The sequence below is a fragment of the Ischnura elegans genome, chromosome 9, assembly GCF_921293095.1.
Source record: "Ischnura elegans chromosome 9, ioIscEleg1.1, whole genome shotgun sequence".
Taxonomy (NCBI): Eukaryota; Metazoa; Arthropoda; class Insecta; order Odonata; family Coenagrionidae; genus Ischnura; species Ischnura elegans.
Genome location: NC_060254.1, coordinates 111,957,447 through 111,981,854, shown reverse-complemented (window position 1 = coordinate 111,981,854; position 24,408 = coordinate 111,957,447). Strand labels below are relative to the sequence as shown.

The 24,408-nt window shown below is 38.6% G+C and overlaps 2 protein-coding genes across 2 annotated transcripts in view; one reads left to right on the top strand and one right to left on the bottom strand.

The window, feature by feature from the left end:
- Positions 1-24,408, top strand: part of LOC124165830 (protein lethal(2)essential for life-like) — a 60,301-nt gene that overhangs the window by 5,154 nt on the left and 30,739 nt on the right. Inside the window, exon 2 of the mRNA XM_046543358.1 lies at positions 7,531-7,677. The gene's annotated coding sequence lies outside the window, so the exon portion shown is untranslated. The remainder of the gene's footprint in view (positions 1-7,530; positions 7,678-24,408) is intronic.
- LOC124165831 (protein lethal(2)essential for life-like) lies at positions 13,156-23,391 on the bottom strand. Its single transcript, XM_046543359.1, has 3 exons — positions 23,276-23,391; positions 17,902-18,336; positions 13,156-13,666 (listed from the first exon to the last, which is right to left on the bottom strand). The coding sequence occupies exons 2-3, from the start codon at positions 18,334-18,336 to the stop codon at positions 13,544-13,546; spliced, it is 558 nt and encodes a 185-aa protein (XP_046399315.1). The 5' UTR covers positions 23,276-23,391; the 3' UTR covers positions 13,156-13,543.

Here is a 24,408-nt window from a genome sequence, read left to right as displayed (position 1 = left end):
AAGAGGAAAGATCCCAAGCAAGAAGCAGCGATTCTATAGGAGGCCCAGGGGTGTTGAGCGGTAGGAGGCACAGTTTGGTACAAAGACAGAACTAAGGCCATCATGACAAAGGCAACAGTCTAGTGAGATTCTACAAAGAAAAATAAAAACCTCTTGGGGAACAGTTTCATTTCGAGAGAGGCAGTGATTGGTGCAAGAAGTAAGGGAGTGATCGTGGTTAGTAGGTAGGTTGGATGCAGGCATTAAACAATCAGTGAACTATTTAAGAAATAAGTCTGATCTAGCAGTGTCCACTGCACTCATATCTTCAAAGGATAAAATTTTCCAGTCTGTGTGTATGCGGCTGTGGTAGTTCCTGGCAAGGATGTAGTATTTCCATGGAAATTTTAGCCTCTTCATTTTTCCTGCATTATAAGTGTCACAAAGTGATATGCTAAATTTTATAATAATAATATTCATTTAGATGCCCTAGTCTATCATGCCACATTAAGGTGGATACTCTAGATTCTTCCTTAGCCACTGAAATAATCTTGACATCCTCAATGCTGACTCCTCACACTGTAGTGATGTAGTATAAATAGTTGTCAAGAAATGCCTTCAAGAAAACTATTCCAATATCAGATATCTCATTTACTCATTGGTAGCACGAGAACTTCATTCCTTTCTTGTCTAACACTCCTGGTGAGAGTGATATATCCTTCGAGTCAGGGATGTACAGTACATCTAAAATATCAATATCAAAAGCACCACATTCCTGTAGATCTCTAATCATATTGTACCTATTCCTCTGACTTATAGGGGATTGCCATCACCCACAACAACTTGATCAGTAATAGGGTGAAGATTAATGAATAAATCCTTCCTATTTCTCATGTGGTCTGATTCTCCACCGTCTAGTAGCCACAATCCCCCACCTCCGATACTTTTTATATCCCCTTGTAATGGCAGAAGTTCGCCCTTCCTTTCCAGACTCAAAATTCTGATTCTTCCCGATTGAATTTGGTTTCTTATCAGGGCACTGGAAAGATAGATGTCCCTCTGTTCCACGACATAATAGACAGAAGGATGACTTTTTTTCTTCCAGATTTACCTTTACATATTCCTTCCTTTGCCTTTAAATTTGCTTACTCCAGTCTCGAGAGTACTCTGATTCCTTGGTGACCTTGTAAACTTGATGTTTATTGTTGTTATCGTCTGATTTTAGCCCTTCATTCTCCCTTTGCTTATATAACATCTTCTGCTCTACTAATAGCATGCCAGCCAATACTTCCCCTGAAGCTAACTTTGTCCTTCCCAGTAACTCTGATCAAAAACTTCTACTCAGGCTGTTTAGATAGACATTGCCTAGCACTTTGTCATCAATCTCCGTAACACATTTCTTGATTCTCCTATAATACAGAATTGTTTATTATGGCAACATATTGACGAGTATTCATCTTTTTTCTCTTCTGAGTATTCCACATAGCTCAATTGAAGCTACATAGTTCAGTGTCCATAACTTGAGCACATTGTCTTCAATGCTTTCTAGGCATTCTCACAGGCAACCGCATGCACAAGAACTCCAAGCATACACCCAGAAGCTGAAGAGAGGACACCGACTCAATTGACTCAATATGATTGCTCTTAATAAGTAGGCTTGATGTGAGAGTTTTAGTGGTGGAGAAATGAATCAATTTGCTTTGGCAGTTTAAACACCATGGTTAAACACTGGCGGCATCTGATGAATGGTTAGGTAAGTCCAATTAAAAAATGAATTGATAATAGCGAATAACCTGTCGGTAGAAAATAAAGGATGTGCAGGAAAAAGTTGTGTTACTTGCAATGATTCTCAATGAATATGCACAGCATGTTCTGCTTAGGAATGACAGAATTGCATTCCAGCATATCCAGCATTTGTTCCTTGCACCATTCTTGACATACGTGGAATTTAATTGAGTTGTGTTTGTCCAACTAATCATTTCATTGATAGCGTGGTTCGCATTTTTCTACTGTTCTATTGAATCTGAAGTAAAATGGTTATTAATAAATAATTTGGTTGGTATCAATAACATATACCACTACCTGCTCTTGATTCGGATGTGTTGACGAATCTTTTATGTATGTAGGTGATGAAAAGAGGACCTAATTTTGAACCTTAAGCCTTAATTGAGGCACCCTTGTGGTGATTTGGGATTGAGAATCACTTGTGCTGCATTGCAGTCCTACTTATTTTTTTTTCTGATTTTGACAAAGGATATAATCCAATCGTATGCCACACAATAACTTTATGATTTCACTCCAATTCAATGGTTGACAAACTTAAGTTATAGAAATTAATCTTATGAAATAATAATTTTTCACACTGCATATTTAATGTCACCTGACATTTCTAACTTCATTTTCTAGAGTTATCTGACTTGCAGTTCACCTGATATTTAATATTGCACTGTGAGGAAATTTTGATTTAAGATGAATGAATATAAGAAACCTTTTTTAAACAAGGACCAAAACTATTTGCAAAACATTTAAATAATTGTGAGCATTGGATTTTTATTTATTTAGTATTTTAGTAATTATTTATTATAGTAATTTTCGAAGTCGAACAAAGGTCATTCCTGTGCAAGAGAGGAAAGTTACCAGTAAGAGAAAAAAGGAAGGGACCTTATCTATTTCTGAAGGAGTACGCTCCAGCATTCTCATATTTTCTACCATTAAGATGGCTAAATGTTATCTCAATGCTTGCTACTTCCTAATTTCCACAGGCAAAAATAAGTCCACGAGGCTACGAATGCTTTCAAGTAGTATTATGCAAAATTATATATAATTACAGTTAATCAGAAATAAAATCTGATGCTTTCCAGGTGCATGCTATACCCTTTTTCCAAAATGTTGGCGGCTTGGCGGTAGATAGCTAGTAGCCAATAAAAAGCGACTCCCATTCCACTTGATCATTCTCCTCCATCCCCTTCCCTTTTCCCTCCATACGGCCGACCAGCGTTGCCAGTCCGTGGGAATAACTGTACGTGAGACAGTACAAGTGCAATCTCCACAGATTAAGCTTGGCAACACTGCCTGCTGGAGAGCGATGTTCACTGCACGAAAGTCGGAGAGAGACTCCGGCCTCGTACACACTTTCACCTGCTTTCACTCTTTTTTGTCTAGAAGAGTGGGTGGCAGTGGGTGAGCGCGCTCAAGGTCACCCGCCATCAGTTAGGAAAAAGGGTATTATGAGGGCTGCTCCTCCTGCATAATCTCCTCCATGGCTGCCAATGTTTCAGGGCACGTGTCGTACTCCATCGCCATCAGGGCTGAATGTCATGGCTTGGAAAGTATTCGTCTAATATAGCGGTCCTTGGGGCCTCAAGTCCACTCTGATTGGTCCTTAGATTTGGCCAATGGGATTCTTTGGAGGACAGGTTTCCAGTCAGTGCGTAACCGCCATCTCTACTGAGGTTATTTTCATCAGCCGGATCTTTATTGCTTCCCTTGAAATTCTTTCCCAGTTTTTTTTCTCTCGGGAAATGATCTTCATATCTTCCCAATGGATGGCATGGTTATCTCTGGTGCTGTGTTCTACCACCGCAGATTTTTCTGGTTGGTATAGCCTAAAATGCCTCAGATGTTCCTTTATCTTTGTACTAAATCGTCCTACCAGTTTCCCCAAATAAGCATTTCCGCATTCTCTGGGAATATTATTATTATTAAATAATTAGTCACAAGTCGACCATGAAGTCGGGTGGTAATATAAAGTTAGGAAGTACATTAAGACACAATAATATACATAAACCAAAATACAAAACATTTTTTTTAACCAAAAAATTTTTAAAAGCCCTCAAAATACCATTTTTTACACAATACATGTCCCCATATACATAGCACCAAATCAGCAAAAAAAACAATACATTTCTACATTTTCATTGCCCTCAAAATCCATTTTTTCACAATAATATACTAAGACCGAAGTAAAATAGGCAAGAAACACCAAATTCAAAAAATATATGATTATAAAGCCCTCAAAATTCAATTTTATTTATCCTATTGATAAATATAGTGGCGTGAGTTGGAAAGGACTAAAAAAAAATTTCCTCTGGTAAACCATTCCAATCTTCTATCCCCCGATGTAGGGAGGAAAATTTTAGTCCATTTGTCAGCTGCCTTGGGGCCTTAATCTTATAATTATGATCCCTCCTCCCCAGATAACTTGGTCCTTTTAGCAGCTTCGTTAGGTCCCTCCATGCAGGATCACCACTGTAAGTTTTAAATATACACTTCAAGCGTGCTTTCTTCCTCCTTGACTTTTAAGATTTCCAGCCCAGCGTTTTTAACATTTCCGTGATGCTTGCCTTCCTTCTGAAATTTCCGAAAACAAATCTAGCTGCTAATCGCTGAACTTATGTTAGTTGCTTGATCTCCTGATTCAAATGAGGATCCCATACTGACTTCAGAATGTATTTTGTAAAAACGTATTCTAGAATGGGCCTAACAAATGTTTTATATGCGAATAGGGTGGTTTCCTAATATTTTTTTATTGCCTAAATCGAAAGATTATTACTCCTGGAGTACGTATTTCACGCTTTTAGATTTTTACATGACGATATCTATTTTTCACGATTAAATGAAAAGCGAAAATTTTCAAGCGTGCGAAAACGCGACGCGTCAGTATGAATGCCGGGAAATCTCTCGGTGTGACGTATTTCTGGTTCCCGCTGCCGCCCTGTGAGGTGACCTTGAGGCGAGTTGAGCGCTGATACGACGCAGGATGCTAGCGGGTAGCTGAGTACCCCTGCTGGCTGGTAGCGCTTGGCTTAAATAAGGATTATTAATACCTTATCAAATGAAGAAAACTTTCCGACCTTAGCCAGTTTTAATAAGTAATTATTAAGACATGTTTCCCTGAGCTCTGCGCCTCATGCATGCATTGGTAACCTCAGACGATGTATAACTCCTATCTTCTCGTATAGAAACTAGGTCCCTGTGACGTCACGTAGAGTGGCATGGCATGGGCGCCAATCTGGCCCTTTTCAAATGAGGATAAAAATGGACCATTGCCATTCGTCTAAACCGGTATTTCTAAAACAAAATAATTTGTATATTATGAATACAGTAATGGTGGGTAACGAATCGCAATCAATGCCTTTCGTTTTCTTTGATGAAGGAAACTACCCTATTCCTTTGTTTTTTTACAGCTTTTTCCAAGTGTCCTCATCAAAAAATGTAATGCCCTGAAAGCTTTGGTTGCAGTTTTTTCGATATGTGGTCCCCATTGCAAATCCCAGCTTAATGTCACTCCTAGGTAATTACAACTTTTGGTTTCAGACAGTAACTCACCCATAATATGGTAATCATTTTGTACGCAACTCCTACCTTTCCGAAATCTAATTAGATTAGTTTTTCTGGCATTGATGATCATTTTATTTTCTTCAGACCACTTATCCAAAGTATTTAGGTCATTTTGTAAGATGATACAATCATCTACTTTGTCTATGACTCTATAAATAATGCAATCATCTGCAAACATTCTAATTGTGCTCTTTATATTCCCACTAATATCATTTACGTAGATAATAAATAGCAAAGGGCCTAACGCACTTCCTTGCGGTACCCCTAAGGTGGCAGTGAATTCATCGGAAAAAATATGGCCGACTCTAACACGTTATGATCTACCTACGGTAAATGAATTTATCCATTTTACGACCCTACCATCCAAGCCGAGCACGCTTATTTTTTAAAATAGAATCTCATGATCTACCCTATCAAAAGCTTTTGAGAAACCAATCAGAACCCCATCGATTTGCTTCCCGTTGTCAAGCCCCTCCACCAAATCCTGATAAAGAGATGATAATTGACTTTCACAGGAGTAACCCTTACGGAAACCATGTTGTCCTTCCCAAAACCAGTTCTTTTTTCTTAAGACCTCCTTGATATAGTCCGCGATGATATATTCTGGGAGTCGCAAGGCTCGGGGATCATTTTTCTACTTTTGTCTACCGTGAAAAAACCTGGAAATAGCCATGAATTTCATCATAAAACCTTAAAAATCATCACAAAGTTGATTTTAGAACTACAATTGGCCATTCAAAAGAAAAAGCGATATAGTCATCAGGTTTCAAGGTCAGTAACTTGCAGACACTGTCCACACTTTTATCTGCACACGTATATTCGAAGCGCAATTATTGGTCCGTGTGTAATGATGAGAGACAGACCTTAAGCCTGTGATTGGAAGACCGGTAACCAAAGTGCTCATTAATACTTGCGAAAAATCAGACACCTCTTCACTTCCCTGCCACCCTCCATTTTCCCACTCTCAACATTTAGCCAGCTCTAAATTTTGCTAACGATAGGCAACGTAAAAAGAGCACTTTCATTGCTGCGTTTGCATTGCCGGCGTTTATTGCGTTTGTTAAATTTTTAGCAAACATGCGGCTGGTGATTTTTACGTGATAAATATTTATTCCTCAAATAAAAAAACAGACCGTGAATTTGACAAAATATATACCGTGAAAACCTGGAAAAAACCATGACTTTTATAATTCAGTTAGAATGGGAACCCTGGATTAGAAGTTGGGGGGGAGGGGAGGTTAAGTCAAATCTCATGCAAGGGGGAGGGGTGCAAAAATCCCCTAATTAATGGACGCCCCCCAATGCTGTACTGTACTATTCTATGGATTCATTAGGTTAGTTAAGACTGTCAAATTGAACAATCTGTCTTCGTGTTACTATGCATTCTCAGCAGCAGGGTTTGCTTGCATAAAATGCTCAAGGGATGTGGGAGCCATTAGTCAATTTGAGTGAAAGACCAAGTAAGGGTGTTGAGGGTTTGTTACCCTTAGTACCCAGAATTTCTGTGATTCGACTACTATTGATAAAATTTTGAGCATTTTCTGGCAAGGATTCGAAGAGCATCAAGTTAGCCCCCAAAAAGTCATCACCAACAGTAGAGAAACACATCACTGGATGGTTAGAATTATGCATATGATAGAAAGATTAACTGTAAACCAGTAGCACTCAAAATGTAAAAATCAGCTTTGCAATAATTTAACCAGAAATGTAAATGAAAAAAATATACAAAAGTATTTGGTATTATTTGTGAGTTCTACCATAGTTTTAGAAATGCCCTCAATTTCACCTGTCTTTTGTCAATGGATACAGTATTTTTTTTTAATTCCTTTCATTGGAGGAACACGATAATGTAGTAGATTTAGAGAGAGGTTTAGGTTGTAACTGGTGGATTATTATCAACTCCTAAGATTCATCTTTGAGTTGCTCCAGTTAGATGATTCTAAAAATTTCTATATTCCTATGGATACTTCAGCATGTCATTGAAAGGCAAATGACTCACACTATGAATTTGGAGGCACTAAACTGTATTGCTGTCTATTTTGTTTCAAATAAAGGTTCGGACATGGTGTATGAAATGGTTCTGTTTTGGACATCTCTATGTAGTGTATACATATATTAGATTATCTTACGAACTAGTACTTATACCATAATATGTAATGCACTAATATCTCTTGTCTCCTTTCTTTTGTTTCCTGGGAATCTATTGGATAGAGTGATCCTGAAGGGAAGAGAGGTTGGGATTCTTTGGTGATAACTTGGCATGCCATCCCAGAGGAGAGAGTGTAAGGTGAAGAGCAAGATATGAGGGTACATACTTACACTACATTTGTGGATCCTGGCCTTGGGGAAAACAACTAGGTAGGTGCAACTAATACGTTTTATTTTCCTCTTCATACTTTATTTATTTATTGCTCATTTAACACATTGAGTGCGGATGGCATAGCATTGATGCCCAGCGTAGGTCCTGCCAACAGGCGGGTGGCATCACACGCTGACCTATGTCCTTCAATCGCTCCCTGCGCTCCTCCACTCTCTGTTCTGTCTACTCTCGTGATGGTTTCCCGCACACACACTGGATTAGGCTACCTGGATATGCCTTCTGTTTTTAAAAATAGTTAATATTTTTTAGGTACTTTTTTTACATTTATGGAGTACTTTTTAATTTGTAAGATTTTTTGCCATTGCAAAAAAAATTTAAATGTGATATTTTCTTTACTCCTCTGATTATTTGTGCTAAATGTTACCACATTTGAAGGTTATTATTCCCGTTTTAGTCCTAGAAGTATTCTTTTAGAAGTATTCTTGCCATTCTTATGAGAAATGTATGCAAGTATTCTGTTGTGTGCATGTCGTTGAGAAGGCCAGCTCTTCCTTCTCTGTTTTTGTGACTCTTGCTATTAGTACAGTCTCTCCTTCAGACATCTTTCGATTATGTGCATTTTCACTCCTCTATAGAGATTTTATTTTTTTCTAATATTACCCTATGGCCTTTTTCTATTCGACATTTCAGTACATATTTTACATATATTTAGCCACTTTTGTGAAATATGGGAGAAACCTTTATTTTTAATTTTATTCCTATTTTCAAATCCCAAGGACCGTTTATGTATCAGCCTTTGGTGAACTAGGCTTAGAATATCTCCTCGCAATAAAACTACCTCTGGCTTAATTTACTCAAGTGTATACATGGAACACTGCATTGGGTCTTCTCTGCATAGGTTTTTTTTTAACTTTGAAGCAATTCACATATTTTACTGCGGCCAAATAGAGCTATTATAATCAGAAAAGAAAGTCAGCAAAATTTTTATGCGCAAAGAAACTATTATTTTTGGATTATTATACGTTGCCGTTTTATCTGGAACACACACGTTTAGATATTTCTTGTATGTCGGTTGTAAATGTTAACACTTACATCTCTTTCTGACTGCAAAAGAGCAACCTCATCAGTCTTGTGTATTTTGTAGGTGTTATGTATTTTATTGTAATATATTTTATAGGTGTTAACTGAAGTTTACTTTGAGGATGCAAGTATGTGGGAGTTGGAGGAAATATTCTCATCTGAAAGGCTTTTGTCCATATTGCCAATGCATCTCAACATGCAGTTCTTCAAGGATAACCGAGCATAGGAATCTTAATTGTGGGGAATGGGAGACATTTTTGATCTGATATACCTAATGTATGATTGTATGAAGTATTGTAAGATGGCCATCCATCCCAGATTATTGGAAAAGGTAGGAAAATATCTTCGATTTTTCTTGCCTTCACAGCACTTTTTCCCGAGACTTATTTCAACTAATTTTCCGTTGCATGCACTTTGGCAGGAACCCTGGAGTAGATGATCCGATACCAAGAGACCCCTTGCATAAAATTTGACCCCTTTTGAATTTATTCACTCAAAGAATGAAAGAAATTTAATATCTGGGTAAAGAACTCTTCTTCATCAGTCCATGTTGCTTTGGCGTCACAAACATGGCAGAACATTATATAATGACCTCGTGCTAGATGCTATAATTTACACTGGGGCAAAGGATCCTGATGTTGGAGGCAGGGGACAAGCAAGCAAAGTCGTGCAAAAATTAATCAATAGATTTCTTCTCTGTGGGCAAAGTTTATACAGTCGCATAGCCACGATTTTGAAATGGGGGTTTTTGCCGGAAATTTTGGGGCCCTTCCTGAGGATGCGGGGGCCATTTTACCCATTTTTGGCACCTCCAAGGACAAACAGAAGAAATAACCCTCCTCACGTCCTAAGAAAGACTGAAAAGTGGCGAATCAGTTTACTTCTGATGGTGTATGATGTGCAGAAGTTCCAGGGCTGTGTTTGAACCCTTTTTTCAAAGAATTTCACAATTATTAGTTAATTTTTGCAGCATTAACACAAAAGAAAATGTCAAAAAGATAAAATAACTTTCATGTGTTTGCATGCAAATTTAAGTTAGGGCCCCCGCGCACTGGCAACTTTTGCAAAGCAACTATTTAGTTGCTTTATGGAAGTTCAATTGAAAAACACGGCATTGACTGTGGCCCCGCGCACTGGCAACTTTTTAGTTGCCGCAACTAAATAATTGCGTCCGGACCTATTCTGAGGGTGATTAAATTGTTGCCGGCAGGAATAGATCGGGTGGGTGTTTACCCAACCCCGCGCACTGTCAACTTTTCAGTTGCTTGACGGCACTTGTTTGGAGCGCATCTTGGGAAGTGTTTTGCAGGACGCGTTTTGCAAAGGTCTCATAGTTTTTAAGTTTTGGGATTATTTACGGTAATTTTAATAACTGAAAATGCTCTGGACTGTATTTGGAGGCCATATATTTACGACTTCACTTACTTCCATTATGTAAATACACAACAACCTCAGAATAATTTTACTCACATAGTTACACCTTCCCTTCATTTAACACCTTTCATTAAATTTTCTTCGTATTCATTTTCTTTATACTCTTGAGATTCTTCGAAATTCTTTTCTTCACTTTCCAATTTTTCTCCTTTCTACTTGTCCAACTACTACTGTTTCACAGAACATTATACATGGTGGACCACGGATCTCTATTGTAGAGACTATATAATGCTGGCCTTGGAATTTCTTGCATTCCATCTACGTTTCTGATCTTGATTCATTTATTTTTCTTCGTTCAAGTCAACACCTTCAATTATTTCAATCATTTCTGTTGTTCGAAATAGGATTTCTATTTATAAACACCACATTGGGTAGGTTGATTTGTCCTTCCGCTACGGTATATGCGTTACACCTTCACTCGACGCCACCATTTCTTTAATTTTTTCCTTCCGTTCTTTCTTCCTATTTCTCAATTTTACTGCAAATGTTGCTCCGGCCTCATTAACTTTTGGGATTATTTGCAGTACTTTAATTTATTGAACAAGCCCTGGATTCTATTTGGAAGCCATAAATTCACAACCAACGGTCATATACCCTTATGGAAAGATTCGGCAATCCATGTTAAAAATCGAGTCTTAATTCGACTGAGGTGGCGCCAATCGTTCCTGCAGCAAATTTGGAGCTAATCTGCACAGGTCTCCTGTTCTATGGAGTTCTACTCCATAGAACCACTTATTTTTCGTTTAAAATTTAATGCTGAAATATAATCCTAACGTTCTTCTTTATTTTTTGGTTCAGGCTCTTTTCAGGTCCTTATAAATTTCACATTTTGAAAACTATGGAGCATTATAAAATGAAAGTTGTTTGAACGAAGCAAATTATAATTAATATAAGGCGGAAATCATGCAAAATTCATTCAAATTTATCATGGATATAATAGAGGAATGGTACTTACATGTCAAAGATAAGTAAGCGATTCTGAACAGAGGATTAGCAAAAACAAGAAAACAATATGTATCCCCAAAGATTCCACAGTATTGAAATCGTGATTTCAATCCAAAGAATACTGTACTGCAGCCAGTGACGTAACTAGGAATATGCTTTGGGGGCGGGAGGGATGAGATGGCATGGGGTAGGAAAATGTTTGAAAATGACATGCCTCGATATACATTTCACATCATTTTGGCGCTAAAAATTTAAATTTAAGCAGATAAAGTTATTATATTTCAATACTAGGTAATTTTTGAAATATCTTTTTTTCTCTCTGATGGTTTGGGGGGGATCTATCCCCTCACCCCCCATATTTACGCTACTGACTGCATCCCAATCCTTCCTAGCTCGCGTCATATTTTATTTTCTTGAGTTTCCTCCTCATGTGTTTCTCGATCCAACATAGTTTCTTTTCAATAGTTTAGTCTCCTTTCCATGTATAACTAGATGGATGTATCACTTCCCTGATATCTGGTCCCATTTTAAATAGCCACTTCACCATTTTCACAGCTTCTCTAGTGCCCAATTTGCGATTAAAGCTATTGAAGATCATTCCTGGTACCTATATAAACCAGATTTATTTAATTTGATTAAGATATCTATTATATTTAGGTGATTGAATTTGTGATCATTTATAAGTAACTTGATAATGAATTGGAATTAAAGGCAACAACATTTTAGATTAAACGAAAGTTCTATGAACTTCTCCTACCAATTTTACATACAGTATAGTTTATGTAAATTCCTCTAAAAAAGAGGATAGTCCATAAGGACAAATACTGTACCCAAAACATTTTGTTCCTTTGCTTATTTTTTCGCTGTCTCAAAATGAGCCCAACAACACAACTTGCTTTCACGAGATCCATTGTAAACTGAGCAGAGGGGCAACTATTTAATCGCCAGTGCGCGGTAGTGAGCAACTCTTGGGTGAGTAAATTGTTTAGTTGCCGGTGATTAAAGTTGCCAGTGCGCGGGGGCCCTTACTATTAAATTTAAAAATTTAGAAATGTGAAAATTAAAATTCGAAAGCTTCTATTTACCCAAAATTTGAAGCATGGATAGTGGATGACACCTGCAGAAATATTTATCTTATTTTATAATTCAATAGTAAAATTCAATTCCACTATCATTTCAGAAATTATTTCAAGCTTCTTAGTTGCTACGTAGAAATTTGTTGTCAGTCGTTCCTAATGTTTGTGTAACGGGTTTCATTAATATCTGGAGCATTTATCACATGGGTACGGATGGCATCACTGTGACGCCATTAACAAATTGTTTAATAATTAGTCAAATGATTATACAAATCCTTTTTTTATTAAAATTGTTTTCATATTTTCGAAAAACAAAGTGAATGCAGTGAAAAAAAATTCTCTGCCAATGTGAAACAACTCTGAGGAAATGAAATGCAATGAAAGGGTTAAAGGATACATGCATTCATTCATGCAGTGAATTCCAGGTGGCCAACTACAGTAGACTTTCGATATGACGAAGTGCACAGGACTGAAAAACCTGGAGGTGCGTAATAACGAAGATCGTGAGAACGTTTCTTTTAGAAATGAAATTGACGAAAGATGGATCTGATATGACAACAGCTTCTTATCATTAATGCAAGAATAAGCATTAATTTTGCTCTCTAGAATTTTTTGCAACTATGGAGATTTATTTCTTACAAAATAATATCTTGTTTTAAATAATTATTAAAATATTCTCGTTTGGCTTTATCTGCTTGAAGAGTGACCTTAGGAAAACAGTTTTCGACTGCCTAGCTCTAACCCTCCAGATTTGTTCGTCAGGCAAGAACTAGGCACTCAAAAGGCTGTTAATTCAACGATTGCCTAATTTAACTCATGATGGTAAGGGGCTCCAGTGTGCTAATTGGCATCTGTTTGAAAGGTTTGAGTTGGTAGAGTTTGGCATTTTACATCATAAATTTGCCGCATAGGAAAATGCATGAGCTCATGTGGTCTTGTTATTTGAGGGCAATGTGTGAAGTAAAAAAATAAGACTCAACACACTTAAAATGATTGCTTTATTTCTCTGTCTTGCAAAAATTGCTATGTCATAGTTATTCAGTCTTACAAGTTTAGCTGGCTATTTAGCTTTGATGTTCTTGCACCTCTTCGAATGTGAATGAACTTATCACTCATAATGGTGAAGCAAATCGGTACACTTATAGTGTTTAACAATTTATATAGGAAATATTTTGCAGAATCAATTGTTAAAATAAGAGCAAATGCTTGTTCATTATCATGGAGCTTTCAGTCTTAATGTATCTAATACTAAAGGAAAACTTAAATAATGGTTGAAGGTTGATCAGTCTCAATATCGGCTCATCATCACAGTGCTAAAAGAAAGCTATTCCTTGAAGACGTTGTAATGATAGTATGATCACTGTTGTGATCACTTTTTGGGCTTCTCTGCTTCTGCATGTTTGTCCACCACATGAGCCTTTGATTTGATTGCTGGCATCCCGGTGTGAGTTATAGGTATCGTGCGTGCAGTTCCTTCTTCCAGTGTTGGTAACTAAAAAGAAATGGAAGACCAATAAGTGATATTTATACACAAATGTACGTACAATCTCTTTGAAATGTACCTTTTCATACCACAACACGTGATAGTAGCAACCATCTGCATATGTATCTGCAACTGACCTTCATATCCTGCTAAAGCATTCTAAGCCTGCTAGGAGATACATATTTCACTGGAGTGCCTTAAGCAACTACGGCAAGTTGAGATAACAATACAAGGGATCCAAGCATGATTTCCAAATACAAAACCTTGTTTACTTGCTTTCATCTCGAAGAGTTCACCATTGGAGAAAACATGGAGGGGTTTAGGGTAAAGTGAGGAGGGACTCTGGGTTAAAGCCAATCGTTTTTTGATTTGCCATGCGATCACCGTGAGACTTGAGTCTTCCAAAAGTTAGATTAATACAATTACTTTATTAATTGAATAGAGTATCTTTTATTTTAAAATATGTAAATGAATAGTACAATAACTCTATACATTGGGGATGGTCAGATTGGATACCGCAGAACCAAATATCTGCCAATATTGCCCTTCATCGGATACATCGGATCCAAATTCACGGCAGACCTTTGGATCTGGATACAAAATTTTAAATAATGGCTTCAGTGAATGCAACCACATGCGAATGCGCCGTCGCATGCAACTCTTGTCTTACTCATGAGCCGTTTTGTTTGAAAGCCCTTTCAGAGATTACATAGCAGAATTTCAGCCATGGAAAATAAAAAAGGAAAAATATGACTGGCACGTATTATGACTCTTCGCATGGAAACATTTCTATTGAGGTAAGGAGAACCAATGTATGCCATGTGCATGCACTGTGGCGTGAAATTATCGCGAGGAAGTGCTAAATCCTCCTCGCCATACTGAATCATTTTCGGGCGAAACACAAGTCTGTATGCGATGAGAAAGTGGCAAAATTTGGGGGAAACGTTTGTGAGGAAAATTTTAATCCAGTCGATGGCAGTGGGGTAGCCAGCAATTTCATTTGGGGGGAGTCCAAAACCAGTGGGGAAAATTTTTAAACAACAGGGTACAAACTGATTATAAAACCCTTCATAATAAAAAAAACTTCATCTTCCTAAGAAATCTATTGTAAATTCATGATTTTTCATTATTTTGTTTCCTTTTATGAAGGTAAGTGATTGCGCTTATATTTTTCGGTGGGTCCGGACCCTCCGAACTTCCCCCTCTCGCTACGCCACTGGTCAGTGGTTTATCAGAAGATTTTTCCTATTTTCATTTCCAAACTAAAGCGTAACAGTTTAGGTCCTGAGCATGTAAAGATGTTTTTAAAAAAACAACTTGAAAGCCTATAAAAATGATTTTTAATTAATAAAAATATTAAAATGTGTATGAAAATCTAAAAAGCATTCCTTTGATTGTATGTACCCAGAATAAACTTGAATAATTACTTCGTTTAATAGCAGGAATTTGAAAATGTACTTGGATCCTAAAATCCGTCCATCCCTACTATACGTATAATTCACTTTAGTCTATTTGCAAACCTTGATCTGTTTTGATGCACCATAGATCATTATCAAGAGGTGAGGCTGTACAATTAGGTTTTATGAATATAGATGGTGAACTGGTGGGGAGTGAGGTATTGGAACAAGTGATTGCATGTTGAGAAATAGTGGAGCCCTGGTCAGGTTAGATTACCATGACGGTGAAGCAACATCAAGTGTCCCCCTGGGTATTTAAACCTAAAAACTCGATTGTGCTTCAAAGGGGCCAACATTATGCCATGGGGAAACCGATCGGGGGATGGAGGTGTCGGCACAGGCAAAAGTGGTCAATAACTAAAAGGAATATCACCTCATTCAAACTATACTCCTATATCTTTTAAAAGAATTAGCTATTTCAAAATTGTCCTTGACACCCAATTAATTCCACCTTAAGGATATAAAATCCAAGGTTTAAAATATGAGCTGTGGATTGTTTTCTACGATACTTGAAGTTAGCGCAAATAATTGTCCATATCAACCTTTAAATTATATGCTTTTATTTCAGATGAAAGAAAAACATAAATTTTTCTAATATAAAAACATTTTTAAAATAATAATTTGTAACAGTGTCACTAATAAGGTGAAACTATTAATTTATTTATCTGCTGACAATCACCAAATCATGGATCTCTTTCCTCCAGTTTCCTCCCCTCCGTTGAATGGCATGACATGATTAGTACTGGGCAAGCACCACCCCTTGAGGCCTGATCTCACGTTTCCTTTACAGATACTGTGTGTGAATGCATGAACAGTAGCCCAGCCCTTATTTTTCAGAATTGAAAAATTTATGTTTTCCTAGTCTCAAAATGATCCAAATGAGGTTTATTTTCATGTGCTAAAATTTGGTTACTGATCCACCAAATATGGCATTCTATAAAAGTAAAGACCTGACCACGGTATCTTTATCAAATTCTGTCACTACTAATTCCGAGAAAGCTATTTAATGCATTGGAAATATGAACTGCATTCTTTGATGTGCCCACGCAAGGATGGTATGAACATCCTGAATACAATAACGATTTGCAAATTATTCGGGGTCTTCAAGCTGTAGATGATTTTGCAGAGAGAGGGGTGAAACTAATTCAAGATTTTAAGTCAGTCACGTGGAAAGAAGAGAGCTTTCAAAATTAATTACTAACAATAAGAGTGAATTTTCATCCTAGCATAACCCCTAACTTGTGCAAATACACTTTAAATGCCAAATATGGGGTGCCAGTGTAAGATTAGAAATACGAAAATGTATTTTGTTTAGGTTACTATGTACTGAAATTCATGGACAAGTGAAAATACAAGTACCTAAATTGATCGCTTTGATTGGAAGGATTGTCATGGCAATTAAATTCTTTCTAACATAAGCACATTTCTTCAACTACATCTTGGCATCAGGAGCAAAGTCTTTGCCAAGGGAGGGGAGGGGATGGAGGGGAAGTGGTACCTCAGCGGCGCCACGGTGTGGGGTAGCGCCCTGGGGGGTGGATTGCATTATGACGGACAATATCTCGTAAACGCTTAGAGGTAGGTCAAAACAAACAGTAAACTTTACTTTTACGTTTTACACAGAAATGGCACTTTTTTGGCCCCAAAAATCTCAATTGAGGGTCCTCGGTACTTGGGCCCTTGGGGCACGGGTTGCTGTTATTTTAAAGTAACCAAATTTTAACACATGAAAATAAACCTCATTTGGATAATTTTGAGACTAGGAAAACATAACTTTTCTCAATTATGAAAAATACGGGCCGGCCTAATGAACAGTTTTGGTGTACCAGCAGAACAGATTCAAATTTCATGTTCATGTATTCTCACAAGTTTGATGGTTACACTGTGCAATTTTGCATTCATTCTCGCACTTACACATTTAGACATTGGCCTAGATGAATAAAAGTGAGCAAATACTTATGCTCATTGGATTTGGAGCATTTTCTTCATTATGTGTATGAATGAAAATTGGAAGCATTAGCATTTGCTCACCGGAGTTGGTGACACGTTAGCAAATGCTCACTATCATTGCGGAGCATAAGCAAATGCTTAAAATTAAATCGTTTTGTATGAATAAAGTGGACCAATTGCTTCAGAGGGTGGATTGCAAATGCTCAGAAATGAATGCATCTCTTCCAGAGTGGATACATCTAGAAAATTTTTCACGGTTGAGGGGATTCTTCCTTGTATGTGGCTATAAAACGGCATCAAATCTGTTTTCATCAATCAGGCAGTGATTTTAAATTGTGAACAACTATGATTTCAGGAGAAATATACGAAAATGCAAAAAGTGTTCTTTTGTCAGAGAAACATATTCAAACTTCATGAAATGTTTATAATGGCCAGATTTCCACTATGAGATAGGAAAAAAGTTGGCAAACACCAGACGGCCTTTTTAAGGACTAAGCTCAAAATACAGAGTTATTGTAAAATAATGGTCTGGCTTCAGTTATTCATAGGAAGCTAATATAGGGTGGCAGAGAGAGGGAGGGGTAAAATTCCCCCTCCCACCCCAAAATGTATGGGAGATTCATTCTAAGGTATATATCTTGAAAATGATACCCTTGAAATACATTGCCCCTCCCTGTGAATCCCTTTGAAATGTATACCCCACATTCCCTCCCTTCCCCCAAAAACATTTCATGGCCACTGCCTCGATTGAACGTAATCATGTCGTCCATGAAACAAGTCGCGCCAATACGATGTGTCATGTGAAAATAGTTGCCGGATTGAGTGGTTGAGTCTCACCTTGGGAGCAGTGACCGTCAGCACTCCGTCCGTGGAGATGGTGGACTCGAGGGCGTCCGCGTTGACGTTCTTAGGCAAGAGGTATCGGCGGACAAAGTGCCTGGAGACGTAGCCGTGGGCATCGGGCATTTCCTCGTGCTTCCCCTCCACCACCACGTGGTTGCCCACGTGCTTCACGCTTATTTCCTCTGGGGCAAACTGCTGCACGTCCATCATGACGTGGAAGCCGTCCTTGTCGATGGTGACAGTGCTCTTGCCTCCGTGGTGATTGGCGGCGTGGCGCCATGGTCGGTAGTACCCGGGACGGAGGTGGCCGGGTGCAGGGGCCACCAGGTCATCCAGGTCCAGGCCCGTGCCGAAATTCTGATCAAATAGATGCAGGGGGCCCCTTAGGCTGTCCCAAGGTGAAGCGCCAAACATCGGAACCAGCGACATCTGTGGTGCAAAATGTCAATGGGCTTCTGAACCGTATTTCTGAAAATGTACTGAAAATTTCTTTCCATCAATACATGGTAAATAGTAGCATTTGCAGATTGAACAGTATTTTAAGCAAAAATTAATGAAAGAGATTAGATGAATTCGTACGGGTGCGAAAACAGCAGGAACATGGATTTTCTACATTTTCCTAATTTTCTAACCGCAGGGAAGGTGAATTTGACCCTTGAGGGATTATAAACCGTCATAGTGAATCCTGAATGATAATTTCCATCTTCAGTGATATCTTCTTACACGAAAATATAGTCACTATTGTCGGCAAAGGCATAAAAGAGCATAATCTCATCCTAGTGACTACCCTTGACAACTTCAGACATGATTTACACGTTTTTGACTGAAAAACATCTCTAATTCGCCTCATTTGTCGCATGCATGGCGTATAATGAGATCGTGTGTTGCGGGTAGCCTTCCCACAGAACTGCTTTCGGGGACATGATAAAAGGTCATTTTCTCGATAATTAAAAGGAATAGAGCTGTTGTATTTGGTCTAAAATATCAAGGAAAGACCAATGTCATACGCCATTGGAAAAAATGAGTGATTGCTAAAACCAAATTTAAATTATTTACATTTTTAAAGTTTTTCGTTAAAAATTTCGAAATTTCAAGACAAAATGGCGAAAAGAAGATATTAACCGATTTTAAAAAAATCATATCTGTAATATCCACCTGGGTACGCAACTTTTACTGGGTATTACGATTTGCTCCTACAAAAAAAGTGGCAAAACGAGGCACCCTAGTGTTTAACTCCAAGTTGAAATTTTCTACAGACATTGGGATGATAATCTATTGATCATTGTGTATGATCTTAGGTTTTCCCGGCGTATCAGTTGCAGAAAAGTTTCTCGGGTTTTCCACCGGTTGATGTCGTCCATGTCTCCCGACGTTTCGATCCGCGACTTGCTGATCATCCTCAGGGGATCTTCCAAATGCCGTTCTTCAAAAATTTTCCAGTATATATACATTCCATCCGAGTTCAGGTGTAACCTGATTGGTTCATGCTTGTTGAGGTTTTCCCGCCATTTTTGTCGTATATAATAGACTTCATTATTGGTCTCCAAGCATTGCTTATTTGGAAGCCAGTGTCCCTGTTGAAGTTGTTGCGGTTGACGCGGATCTGAATGGCTTCCTTGACAAGGCGGTCCCAGTAGCCATGTGCTCGGCATAGCAGTTTTGTCTCCTTCCAATGTATGGCATGGTCTTCATTGATGCTATGCTCTGCCACTGCATACTTTTCCGGTTGGGCCATCCGTAAGTACCTCTGATGTTCCTTTGTTCTGGTTTCAATAGTCCGACTGGTCTCTCCAATGTATTTCTTTCCGCACTCGCATGGAATTTTGTAGACTCCTGGTGTCTTCAGTCCGAGGGGATCCTTTACTCTCACCAGTTGATCCCTGAGATTTGGAGGTGGTAAATGAATTGTCTTAATATTATATCTGCCTAGAATGCGTTGTATCTAATCCAGTATGAGTTGTATCTAATCCAGTATGCGTTGTATCTAATCGACATTCTAATCCAGAAAAAGAAAGATGGAAGCCTGGGACACAGCATATACAGGAAAGCGACTCACACAGACATATCTCAACAATCAGAGTCATCACCACCCATCACAGAAGCAAGCTGTGTTGTCTACTCTATTGCACAGAGCGAAGAAGATTCCCGATAACAAGAGCATCCAGAATGAGATAAAGCACCTGAAGATTACGTTTCGGAAAAATGGCTATAGCAAACATCAGATTTCTGAGGCCCTAAAGAGGACCTTTAACAAGCCCATTGGCGGCATTAGAGAGCCGCAAGAAGAGCCGACCGCGAAAGCCTTTCTCCCCTATGTCTCCACAATATCCGGAAAGATACAACGCATTCTAGGCAGATATAATATTAAGACAATTCATTTACCACCTCCAAAGCTCAGGGATCAACTGGTGAGAGTAAAGGATCCCCTCGTACTGAAGACATCAGGAGTCTACGAAATTCCATGCGAGTGCAGAAAGAAATACATTGGAGAGACCAGTCGGACTATTGAAACCAGAACTAAGGAACATCAAAGGTACTTACGGATGGCCCAACCGGAAAAGTCTGCAGTGGCGGAGCATAGCATCAATGAAGACCATGCCATACATTGGAAGGAGACGAAACTGCTATGCCGAGCACATGGCTACTGGGACCGCCTTGTCAAGGAAGCCATTCAGATCCGCGTCAACCGCAACAACTTCAACAGGGACACTGGCTTCCAAATAAGCAATGCTTGGAGACCAATAGTGAAGTCTATTATATACGACAAAAATGGCGGGAAAACCTCAACAAGCGTGAACCAATCAGGTTACACCTGAACTCGGATGGAGTGTATATATACTGGAAAATTTTTGAAGAACGGCATTCGGAAGATCCCCTGAGGATGATCAGCAAGTCGCAGATCGAAACGTCGGGAGACATGGACGACATCAACCGGTGGAAAACCCGATAAACTTTTCTGCTATTGATCATTGCTTTGAACGAGCTTATTTTGTGGGAAGGATTAAATAAAAGTGTGTGGAAACAGACAAGTGGTTTTACTATGCTGAATATCAAAGATTTCCACTGTATCACGCCAGACACAATCTTTTATTGTACAACTCCCTCACCTCGAATAGTCCTGATAGCTCGAAATTAACAGTACGTGGGGGCGTACATTCACATGATTACTTGTGTGTTTCTTACTCTACTATCCAGTAGCATACACTGTAGTGAGATAATGCGTGCTCCTATTTTGTTTAATCATATAATATTGCATAAAAGCACTTAAAAGATGACACTGTGCATTCAAAGCAACTCAGCTGCTGAAATTTTTCCTCCTTTTCGTATATTTTCAGCGTTACTGTGTAGGAATTGCTCCCAATGTTGTACTCAGGCCAAACTCATGCATTAACTATGAAATTATTTCCCTCCCACTTGACTTTCATGTACCCTACGTCTGAATCGGTATAGCTCTCTCGAGGTGTTCTGTAAGTGGATGATTTCGGAATTGGAAATTACTATGATAATATAAGACTACATTGAAATATCAACCTTTATTACTTCTCTTTGCATGACACTAATCATTTTTGCAGCACGTATAAGGCACAAAACATTAACATATTCACCGACGGTGAACGAACTTAACTCATCATTATCTCCCTTTCAACCTAATTGACGTTGAATCTATCGCTTCTTCTTCTTTAAAAAAAATCATGATTGGTAAAAATGTTCAATGCAGGTAGATATAGGAATCACTTTTAAAATATAATATTACAATGTTCGTGATAATATCTCGCGTGAACTCAGTAAAAATCCAGTGTGTTATAGGTTTGTTGGCAATATGAGTGTATGAGTTGTGTGCATTGGCTCTTGCGGCAAGGCTCCCGAGATATGACTTGTGATGTCATCCATCTTCTGCCCAATGAAAAACTGTTTGTTGGCACTGAAGGTTTTCCGCAGATTTTCATATTTTCAATGTAATGTAGCGGCTAAATGCGTAAAAGTTTTTTATACTCCCCTTACCATAAGCTAAGGTAAAAATGCAATTATTTTACGATAAATATAAATTTTAGTTCACAACCCCATTGTGACATTGGGTATGGATGCAGATAAAAAGACTGGACAATAAATTCTTTATGATCACTCATTTCTCAGAGAACTCTAATGAATGGATGGATTACAAAAATATTAAAGGGTAAGTGCAGATACGTTCATGGGTGTAGTTTCAGAAGTAAACAATGAACTACAGAAAATTCAATTGATAACAAACATTTGACCCTGACGAATGGCATTTGAAAATTTTTGATGTATTCTTTTGTTAATGCCCACATGGTCGAGGAATGCTGGTGGAATTCCCGTCAAAATTCTCCAAGAAAGGAGAAACTTGTTTTCGAGGCACCGAAATAATTCCATTTTATGAAAAGGATTATAATGGAAAAAGGCCCGGTGTAGCCTTTCTTTAAAGCAAATATCCTGGTGGTTTTGCGTCTGATATTATCTAAAAAAAAATAAAGATCACGTGAAACATCGAAGTGGTGTGAACTCATGCACGGATAATCTGCAGTCTGCCGGATAATCGGGAGCCTACTGTATGTCCAATCTACTCGCCGATCGCCGTCTTTCGTACAATATTGCCACTATCGATCACTTCACATATTTAAATTCGGTTTAATAATATTCAATAGTATGATGCTGAGGCAGTCGAAGCTTTCCGGTTAGGCAAATGGCATCGCTTTGCTAATTAATGATAATTTCAAAATTATTCGTTTACGCACGTTATTTCGGTAGTCTTCACCACTCCGTATGCATGTGAATTGCTGTGTTCGAAAGAGCAGGATGAGCAGGGCCGGATTTACTGTAAGGCGAAATAGGCACGTGCCTATAGGGGCATCGCAGTCTACCCCCCCCCCCCCCTGTCACCTCTGCTATGCCTTATCATAAAAATCGGGGAGGGGCTCCAGTGAGGGGGGGCGCTCAATGGAGACGTGCTATAGCGTTAACTTTGGGTAAGACCGGACCTGTAGATGAGAATGACTATTTGTAATCTCCCAAAAATTAAATATACTTGAAGACACAAAAAACACAATGTTGACAACTTCGATTCAAAAGTACTAAGTGTGTACTTCTGCTCTTATGATCTCAGGAGTCTACTAATCCCTGAGACAGGTTTGAGCTAACTAACTCGAGAAACAATCTCTACACTAACTTATTCTTTTAACTGTTATGCAAACATCCTTTTATAAGATTCTTCCTTTACATGAACGCCTACTTTCCCAGCGCAATTCACTTCCCGATCTCCTTACTGCTTTGTTCAGCGACTCGATTTCCCCGCTCTTAATTGTTCCAGAAGCTACCCCTAATTATAGTGTGAAATGTTTCGTTTACTCACGTTTTTGCGGTTAATCTTCAATCGTCTACGATAATCTCTACCTCCTCCCTCAGTCAGTCCGACCAACGCCTCTGTTCCACCCGTGCAGTGTCCTTCTGAGCCTCTTTTGCCGTCGATGTTATTGGTCGCTGGTGCTTTATAAAGCCATCCGGAGTACACCCCTTCGCCGGTAGGTGTCTGTTGCGTCGGCCGGTGGAATCGCAGCCATGACGCGTCAGGAATATTCCACGAACCCCAAGATCCCTCGTGGCCTTTAAAGGGAGGTGGGGAAGGGGGCCATTTGTTGACTAGGCGGAAACCCCTGGGGGTCTGGGGCAAGTAAACAGTTTCTCGTCTTTTCTAGCCTTTTCCTTTTGGTGTGGTTTTCCAAGGATTGGACACCACGCGTACACAACTGGTGGATTGTGATGTACTTAGTAGATATAATGGCCAGTAACTTATGGAACTCCATTGTAAGAAATGGAATGCTTTTTTGCACTGCTCTGTTCCACCAGAGAAATGAAATTTTCAGCGTCCCCGCGGGATCATCCTCCCTACTGCCATACTAGAAATAATATTACTACTTCATCCCACATACCTTACCATTCTTATGATCTACTATGGTTTGCCTCCGAGTTACCTGTAATGATTTTTTAATCAGCTAAGTGTAGCCACGCAGAAATGGAATTGATCAGGCGACTTTATAGTTGCTAGTTCTACTAATCCAAATAAACTCATTTCCGATGGGGGACTTCCATCTTCAAGTTAAGGTGGTAATAACCCAAATTATTTTTTTTGTAGTCAATCTCTTTAAAATTTTAAAGCTTTCGGGTAAGAAAACCTGAAAAAATGTTCTTAATTTTTCCAACAACATATTTTTTTCCTGGTTCTCGAGCACTTTCAGTGAAGCATGGTGCTCGATATTTCTGTGGGCCATCAATCGGAAATATAGTCCTGAATCTGTCCTTACTATATCATTTGTCGAAATGGGATTAAAGCGAGTTCTGTTTTATTAGTTCATTCAGAAAAGCGCGAAATCTTCCGCAAAAATTTATTTTTTAGATAGTACATATGTTTTTCCTATTACGTTCGTTCGTGTACATACAATCAAAGATAAATGTGGCGTTTGAATGCATTCCATGCGTTTTGTCGCT